Here is a 9,514-nt window from a genome sequence, read left to right as displayed (position 1 = left end):
TATAACTCAGCCGTCACATGACCTTTCGTTTTCCCGTAATGATTATAACTCAGCCGTAAAGCGATATTTTGGCGTGAAACCATCAATTAACCTAATAATAGACATATTTCCATTCTAAATTTAAATTTTGAGTTATAATAATTTTAATATTCAATTGTTGGAGAAATACTTTTAGAAAAATAAAATTCTAAATTCGAATAATAATTAGTTAATTATTTACAATAATATCTTGTGATAAAAAGCTCACTTTATGAATTTATTATGCATGTGGATTTGAGCAGGCACAAAATTAGTGATTTTTCGCGTTTCCCTAACAACACTTTTTGTGACATCGAGTGACGTTTTAATACTTATTAGGAATCTGACAGAACAAAAGAGCTAGATATTATTTGCAATAATATCTTGTGATAAAAATCTCACTTTATGAATTTATTATGCATGTGGATTTGAGCATGCACATAATTAGTGATTTTTTGCGCTTCCCTAACAACACTTTTTGTGATATCGAGAGACGTTTTAATACTTATTAGGAATCTGACATAACAAAAGACCTAGGAAAGAAAGAAGAATACGTTTTCATATTATTGAGAAGACCATAAACGATAACTCAGCCATAACTTTACCATAACTCAGCCAACCCTCAAATTAGAATGACTAAATAACCGACCAGACCGAACCGAACCGGAAACTATTTTTTCCATTATTTTTGGTTAATTACGGTTATATTCGGCTTGCTATCTGTTATATTAAGTTAATCGACCTAATTTAGATAACATTTGGATTATTTATGGTTATATATTCATCTAACCGACCCATAACCGGAAATAACCGAAAAGTAATTTCAAAAATTTTTAAATTTTCAAATGGTTATCATATTAGTATATCCAAATTACCACCTTAAATCAAACACAATATAACCAAAACCAAACTGTTATATTAAAACCCATAATGTTGGAAATATGAACCCTATACCTCAAAGCCTAACCCTAACCCTAACCCTAACCCCTAAATGTCATGTTTTGAATGTTTTACTCATTTTGATCTGACTGTGTAAAAATCAATCTTTTTCTATAATTATTACTTTTTATTGCTTATAATGATTGTAATATTCATTTTTTCATTATATATATATATATATTAATTTTGAGTTATAATAATTCTAATTTACAAATATTTCATAAGTCATCCATATCAGTCAACTGTTCGATAACTCAGTCAAATGTTTGAGAAATACTTTTATTAAAAAAAAAATTCAAATTCAAATTCAAATTTTGAATTCTTTTTAAATAAAAAATAGCTAAAATCCTTATTTATTACGCGTGTGGTTCTTAACAATAAACATAATTATTGTTTGTGTCTCCCCAAGAACACTTTTTGTATTTTCGAGAATGTATATAATAAATTAATATATCCGTTGCATAACTCAGCCATAACTTTACCATAAATCAGCCAACCCTCAAATTAGAATGACTAAATAACCGACCAAACTGAACGGAACCGGAAATTATTTTTTCCATTATTTTCGGTTAATTACGATTATATTCGGCTTGCTATCGGTTATATTAAGTTAATCGACCTAATTTGGATAACATTTGGATTATTTTATGGTTATATATTCATCTTACCGATCTATAACCGGAAATAACCAAAAAATAATTTCAAAAATTTTTAAATTTTCAAATGGTTATCATATTAGTATATCCAAATTACCACCTTAAACCAAACACAATATAACCAAAACCAAACTTTTACATTAAAACCCATAATGTTGGAAATATGAACCCTACACCTCAAACCCTAGCCCTAACCCTAACCCCTAAATGTCATGTTTTGAATGTTTTACACATTTTGATCAGAGTGTGTAAAAATCAATCTTTGTCTATAATTATTACTTTTTATTGCTTATATTGATTGTAATATTCATTTTTTCATTCTATATTTTAGTTTTGAGTTATAATAATTCTAATTTACAAATATTTCATAAGTCAGCCGTTTATGTCGATAACTCAGCCATATCAGTCAATTGTTTGAGAAATACTTTTATTTCTTTTATTTTCAATTCGAATTCAAAATTTTTAATTAATTTGAATAATATATTGTGAGAAAAGCTAACTTTATGTATTTATTATGTGTGGATCTGAGCAGACACAAAATTAGTGATTTTTTTGTGATTCCCCAACAACACTTTTTGTGATATCGAGAGACGTTTTAATTAGATAATTTATTAGAAATCTGACAGAACGAAAGACCCAGCTAAGAAAGAAGAATACGTACTAATATCTCATAACTCCGTAATTCATAACTCAGCTGTGTCAAGTATATAACTCAGCCGTAACTTAACCGTAAATCAGCCATAACTTTTAAAATAGACAAATCAATGTTTTACATACCCAAGTACAATTCATCTTGAACTGAGTTCAACAACAAAAGCATAGTATAAGCTTAAGAAATGAAATTTAATACTACAACCACTTCTGTATTTCAGTGGCAATTGTCCTCAAGACACAGATGGCTTTGAAAATTTGTACATTTCCAAAATTCAACGTTTACCTTTAGAAGGCTCTGAATGGTGGCCCGCATCTCAGTTTTCACTCTGTAGAGTGATTTAATGCTCTCGTTTCTGCTGTTTAGAGCTGTAACAACATCATTGGAAAATCTTGGCCCTAGAAACGATTTGCACGTTTGCGACCATTCTTCATGATTTGTTTTGAACTCATGCCTGGTTAAAAGAAAATAGTTACCTTTAGCAAAGAGAGAATAACAACAATCTTTTACTGCATTAGTTGAACAGCAAACAGAGAGAAAAAACTAGTAATGATGCAGAGAAAATCGAGAATACCACAAAAGGATGCTGGGATTCTAACACCGCCAGTGGTATCAATCCCTGCAAATAAAGCATTTTGTGATTAGTACAAAGAATCATAAGTAGACCAAACAAGTACATTGCCAAAACGAAAAACAAAGAGATAATACGAAGTGAAAAGTCAACGAGTTCAGCCCCAACAGAAACTGCTGAGCCACTGGAACATCCTCCAGGAACATTAGATGGCATCAACGGGTTAATAGGAGTGCCATAGTGCTTGTTTTCTCCAATAACCCTGTAAAAAAAATCACATTCAAAACCCAAACTTTTTCCAAACTAGTTCATGTCATTAATGATGGGAATAGAGAAAGAAATACCCAAAACCAAGCTCATCCATGATAGTGTTGCCAACACAAGTAGCTCCATGTTTCAAGAGTGTTGTGATAACCACAGCAGTCTTCTCAGCAGCCTCGTGAGTCTTCTTCCATTGTGGACTACCAAATCCTGTGATGTAATCCTTAACATCGAACCTGTCAAAATAGCCATAAACCCCCAAAAAGTTCTTCAATTTACTTCGTCTAAAGCAAGTCAAAATTTCAAGTAAACCACAAAAGTTTAAAACTTTATAAGCTAAGATCATTAAATAAACAAGAAACAAAAAAGTCATCACATGATTCGATTCGATCTCTAGAAAAGGAAAATAAAGTTTTGATTTTTGAGAGAGAGAGAGAGAGACATACGCAAATAGCAAAAAATCTCAAACCTTTTTCTCTTCGAGCTTGTTGGGACCAAAGATCTGAATCCTGTCCTCCCCTTCCTGCGTTGTCAATCCTTCCCTTGAACATTTTAGCTGCTAGAAAACTTCCTCAATCAAATTTGTGAATAAAACTCAAAACTTTAAGCAACAATTGACAATAAAAATCAAAACTTTAAGCAACAAGCATCAAAAGTGTCTCACTGTAAAACCCTTCTCAATCAAATTTGTGAATAAAAGGCATTAGGGTTGAATAGTTTACAAGTTCAGACCAAGAATCGTATAGTATTAGAGAGTAATCGAGAAATACCCAATTATATAAAACTTGAAAAAATTGAAAGGGAATATGAAACGACTCGAAGAAGCGAGAGAGAGAACAAAGTCTTAACCTTTACCAACGGGAAACAATAATTAGATCTCTGAGTGTGGGATTCAAACGAAGAGGCTTTTCTTTTTATTTGTCCGCTCAAGAACAATAACAACAAAATCAACGAGAGTAGACGAGAGACGACGAGAGAGAGGTGTTTTTTTCTTTTTTTTTGGCTACGAGAACAGTTTTGTTTTCCTCTTTGACATAAACAATTTAAAGCAATTGTCATTCTGAAAAAAACTGTTTAGTGACGTGGAAAATCTAAAATAATGTGTATTTTAATTTATTGATGCGTATTTTTTTTAGTTTTTTTACTCAAAATCGGAAAACTAAACCCAAGGGGTAAATTGTAATTACATTCAAGACACTAAACATTTGAGTAATCTTTAAAAGATTTATAGATATGAGTAATAAACCAACTTTTGGATAACATTTGAGTAATTCTTTCAAAAATTTATAAGGTAAGATTTTTATATAATATCTATAAAGTATTTATAAGATTTAATACATACGTAGTTTGTATATAAATTTATAAGGTTACACACTTATTTTCAGTATATTTCAAATTTTTAGAATCACTTTTAATATGATTTCAGAAAATGGGCGATTTTAAAACGTGAAAAGAGACTTCTGAAAAGTGGTATGAGAAAAGGAGTATGTTTGAAATCATCCCTAACTAAAATACTAATTTTTGTTGTAGAGGTTTATTTTTTTACAAGTTAAACTTTTTATTATGAGCACAAACAAGTAACAAAAATGGAACAACCGTGAATCAAAACTAGTTTTGAGGTTTAGTGTTGATTGATATATCATGGTTTTTAGGTGCTTTTAGCCATGATATAAGTCTTATTTATAGAGTCTTTTTGGTGTTTTTAGATTCTTTTTGAGTCTTTATAGGATTTAGCATGGATTGGAGCTTAATGGAGCTAAATAGGAGGATTTGGAGCATAATCAAGCATTGAGGCTGAGCTGCAAAGATGGGAGACGAAGTTCAGAGACTTGCATCGGTCGATGCAAGTGATGTATCGATCGACACAAAGCCAAATACGAAATTGGAAGTTTTCCCCATAAGTTTTGAAGATTTACAAAGCTGCCCCAAAGTTTTCCTTATTTGCATCATTAGCCCCTGGCCGTGTTTAGGAATATAAATAGGATTTTTATGGTCATTGTTTAGACCTAAGCTTTATTTTTCCCTGCAACTTTTGAGAGCAAAATCCTGAGAGATTTTTAGAGAGCTTTTGGAGAGAAGAATCAAGACTCCTTCAGAGAAGATTCAGAACTCCTTTATTTCTTCCTTTAATCTATTAATGCAATCTATTCAGAAGATGTTTTGTGTTTCATTAATTATGTCTGAGTAGATCTGCTAGTTAGGTTTAGGGTTTCTCATTAGGGATTTCATGGATTGTTAGATCTGTTATTATTTAGGATTCATTATCTTTCTTGTTCTTCACCATAGGTTGTTTTTAATGCTAGATCTTTGATTAGTCATCTGGATTTAGATCTTAGGATTATTGATTGGTATGAGAATATAATTGATTTTCCTGATAAAACCTTTGGTGAGCAAAATTACTTTCTGCAAAGAGATTTGATTTAGTAATTTTGTGAACTTATCTAAACCTGATTTTATTGCTGGTTTTTAACTTGAATTTTGCAAAGAGATTTAGATTTTCTGGTTTTAAACTTAGATAATATTTGCAGTGAGAACTGATTTATTTTATAATTGTGTTTAGAGTTCAAGAACGGTGCTTAATTGTTGAATCCTGCTAGTTTAATTAATTGATCTGATTTTCCATGATTTCCTGAGAATTTCCCTAGGCCTAGCGTTTTTAATCCCTGAATTTACAACACCTTTTAATTCTGTTTCTGCATTGTTTTTAAATTAGTATTTCTGTTTAGCATAATTAAAAGATTATTAAATCTATTGTGTGAATCTAGAGTTCTTGTGGATTCGATCCCTAAGGAGTACAATTGATCTATTAATTTGCGAGAGTAGCTCAGGGTTAAATTTGAGCATATCAAATTTTGGCGCCGTTGCCGGGGACTCTTTTGATTGACCATTAGATTAAAGTCTTTGATTTTGTCTAAACTTTTCTTTTTCTATTTTACTCACACACTTTTGTTTCTTTTCTCTTGTGTGTTTCAGGTACATGCCTAAGCCTAGCACCAGGAAAAATCCTACTGGTCCGGTTGTTAAGCTTACAAACCAAGAGTTAGGACAACTAGAGCGTGAAAACACAAAAGCAGCCAAATCAGCGAAGATGGCCAATATAATCATATTGAGACCTGATGAGGCTGGGGTTTTGAAGGATCAAGAGGGTAATGTGTACAACGAGCGAGGCCAGAAATTTGATGCTGAAGGACGGGTTATTCAGGAAGAACTCGTCATGGCCGATGGGAATGCAGATGGCGTCGATCGACGCAAAGATGGCATCGATCGACGCAACCAGGAAGGCATCGATCGACATAATGCTGGCATCGATCGATGCAATGCTAGAGCCGATGCGGAGAATGTTCAGAGGCGACGGGACAACAATGGAGAGCTTGTCAAAACTCTTGCAGACTTCAACAGACCAGACTTGTTCTATGAGAACCGTTCCGCAATTGTCCCTCCTCCATTCCCAAGGAATGACTTTGAGCTGAAGCCTGCCTACTTTACTCTGGTTGGACAAAGGCCATTCCAGAACTTGCCAAGTGAGAAGCCTCTTGACCACATAGAGCACTTTGAGGATATAGTCACAAGCATCAAGGCTAATGGAGTCACTGAAGACTACCTCTACTGCAAGCTTTTCCCCTACTCTCTTGCTGGGGAAGCTTCTCATTGGCTAAGGCAGCTCAAACCAAGATCTCTGACAACCTGGCATGACATCAAGGTGGCATTCTTGAACTATTTCTATGATGATGCGATGTCTGATGAGCTGAGGATCAAGCTTTCCACCTTTAGACAAGGATCTACTGAATCTTACAAAGCTGCTTGGGTGAGGTTCAAAGCATATCAGAGAGATTGTCTGCATCATGGGTTTTCAGAGGTACAGCTGATTAGTATCTTCTTTAGCGGGATTGACTGGAGATATCAGATGGCTTTGGATGCTGCTAGTGATGGGAACTTCAAGACAAGGTACCCAGATGACGCTGAAAAGTTGATAGAAAGGCGAGCACATGAAGGCCATGGTTCAAATCAGTTTGCTGCAGTGAATGCTAAGTTGGATACAGTGCATAATCTTCTTGTGGGAAAGAAGTCTGTCCATTTTGCTGAAGATGTTGAAACTTTTGAGCCAAAGCCAGAGATTACAGAAGATGTCAACTATGTGTATGGAGCAGGGTATCAAAATTAGAGATTTGGTCAGAAGAATTCCTTCACAGGAAATCCAAACAGCAATTTCACAAGGAACTATGGATCTTCTTTTTACCAACCCCTCCCTCCACCCAATTCTGAAAGCAAGATGGAATCAATGATTGGACAGATTTTGGAAGGTCAACAGAAGTTAACAGTAGACTTCAATGGGAAGATTGATTCTGTTTACACTGAGCTGACTGGGAAATTTGATGCATTAAATACTCATGTCAAGAAGCTGGAGAATCAAGTGATTCAGACTGCTGGGTCTGTTAAAAGACAAGAGGAACTTCTTTCCAGAAGAACTGAGAATCCCCACCATGCTTGTAATGCGATTTTGGTGAAGGAAGGAGATGAAGATACGTCACTTGATCTAGCATCGACCAATGCAGCTGCTGAGCATCGATCGACACAATCCTCAGTGGTCGTAGAAGGGTTGACTTTGCAAGACAGCATCGACCGATGCAACTCTAGCATCGACCGATGCAACATCGAGACTGAGAAGGGAGTTATGAAAGCTCCGATTCTAGTTGCTGAGAGAGTGTACAAGCCTAAAGTTCCTTTTCCCAAGCCTAGGAGATCCAAACAGGAGATTGAAGAAGCTAGATGCAAGGCTATGATGGATAAGGTGATGATAGAGATGCCTTTGATTGATGCTGTCAAGTTTTCTCCTGGAATTAAGCGGTATGTCAAGAGAATGGTCACTAGTGGTTTGAGTCCTGACGAAGGAGCACTGCTTACAAAGGATGTCAGCTCAATTATGTTGAAGCAGTCTCCACAGAGGAAGAAGGATAAGAAGCAAGAGGTGGTTGTCTCTAAGGAAGTAAGTGCAGTGATTCAGAGTAGGATTGCAGAGAAGTTACCAGATCCTGGAAGTTTTGTGTTAGATTGCTCTATCTCCACAGGAAGGTTTCCTCACTCTCTATGTGATCTCGGCTCTAGTATCAATTTGATGCCCCATTCTGTTGCTGTGAGACTTGGGATGACGGATTTTAACCCAACTAAGATCTCTCTTATCTTAGCTGATCGATCTAGGAGGATTCCTGAAGGTGTCTTAGAGGATATTCCAATCAGGATTGGAGATTGCATGATTCCCACTGACTTTGTGGTACTGAAATATTACCAAGAGCCTAATGATCCTCTCATCTTACGACGCTCTTTCTTGGCTACAGCTGGTGCAATCATAGATGTGAAGAAGGGACATCTATGATTGTGATGACAGACACGTCCAGAAACTCCTGAAACACACTGTTCATCAATCTCATAAACGCTGCTGGCGCGTTAGTCAATCCGAAAGGCAGCACCACAAACTCATAGTGCCCATACCTCGTCCTGAAAGCAGTCTTCCTCACATCTGCCTCATCTATCGGTATCTGATGATAACCCGACGTCAGATCTACCTTAGAGAACCGAGTAGCACCCCTCAACTGATCCAACAACTCATCGATCATAGGAAGAGGGTACTTGTTCTTCACAGTAACCCGGTTCAAAACCCCATTAATCTATACACAAGCGGAGACTTCCGTCCTTCTTTTTAACAAACAACACCAGTGCTCTCCACGGTGATACACTAGAACGTATGAATCCCTTGCTCCATAAATCCTCTAGTTACTTCTTCAGCTCAACTAAACAAACACTCAAGTATGCCGACATCAACTCGCCGCCACCTGAATATCAACCCTCTTGTTCCTCCAAAAACCTCTAGTAACTTGCCAATTAGGAAAACTTCCACAAGTTAGCTTATTCTAAAGATAGCTTTCCGCTTGGCAGTTCTCCACAGCAAATCATCAATACGAACGTAATAAAACAAACAAGTACCATACGCTCGCATATTCTGATTCACCGCTTCAAATGCTTTGCAGGCCGCTAACTCAAACCACTTGACTTATTCCCTCCAACAAGCTTACCAAAACCTTGAATCTAGCAACCCTGTCCATATCCAATGAACTTCATCCAACATCGTCGCAACGATTAGTTTATCCTGCCATGACGGCTTCTCGTGAATCTTATGTACCTGGCAACCATGCCCTTTCCGGCTCGTATCTGCTGCAGCTCTCCTTCTCGGGACTCTAGCACCACCGGCCACTCAATCATGGCACATCAGCCACACATTCTTGACCGCTCCGGTCATAAAACCCTGGCCCACCGGCCAACATAATCCTAAAATCCAAGATTAAACCATCATCACTCTCGAGGTCTACATTCCGTCGTTATGTTCATACTCACGTTCTATACATTGCTTGCTCCCAACTCTTC

The 9,514-nt window shown here is 36.0% G+C and overlaps 1 protein-coding gene across 1 annotated transcript; it reads right to left on the bottom strand.

Annotated features, from left to right (window-relative positions):
• On the bottom strand, nucleotides 2,336-9,352 carry LOC104748633 (outer envelope protein 64, mitochondrial-like). The gene is made up of 5 exons (XM_010470241.2): nucleotides 9,273-9,352; nucleotides 3,181-3,333; nucleotides 2,974-3,098; nucleotides 2,840-2,884; nucleotides 2,336-2,719 (listed from the first exon to the last, which is right to left on the bottom strand). The coding sequence occupies exons 1-5, from the start codon at nucleotides 9,350-9,352 to the stop codon at nucleotides 2,664-2,666; spliced, it is 459 nt and encodes a 152-aa protein (XP_010468543.1). The 3' UTR covers nucleotides 2,336-2,663.

This window comes from Camelina sativa, chromosome 15, assembly GCF_000633955.1.
Source record: "Camelina sativa cultivar DH55 chromosome 15, Cs, whole genome shotgun sequence".
Lineage (NCBI taxonomy): Eukaryota > Viridiplantae > Streptophyta > Magnoliopsida > Brassicales > Brassicaceae > Camelina > Camelina sativa.
Note: the sequence above shows the minus strand (reverse complement) of the source record. Positions and strands in the feature narration are given on the sequence as shown.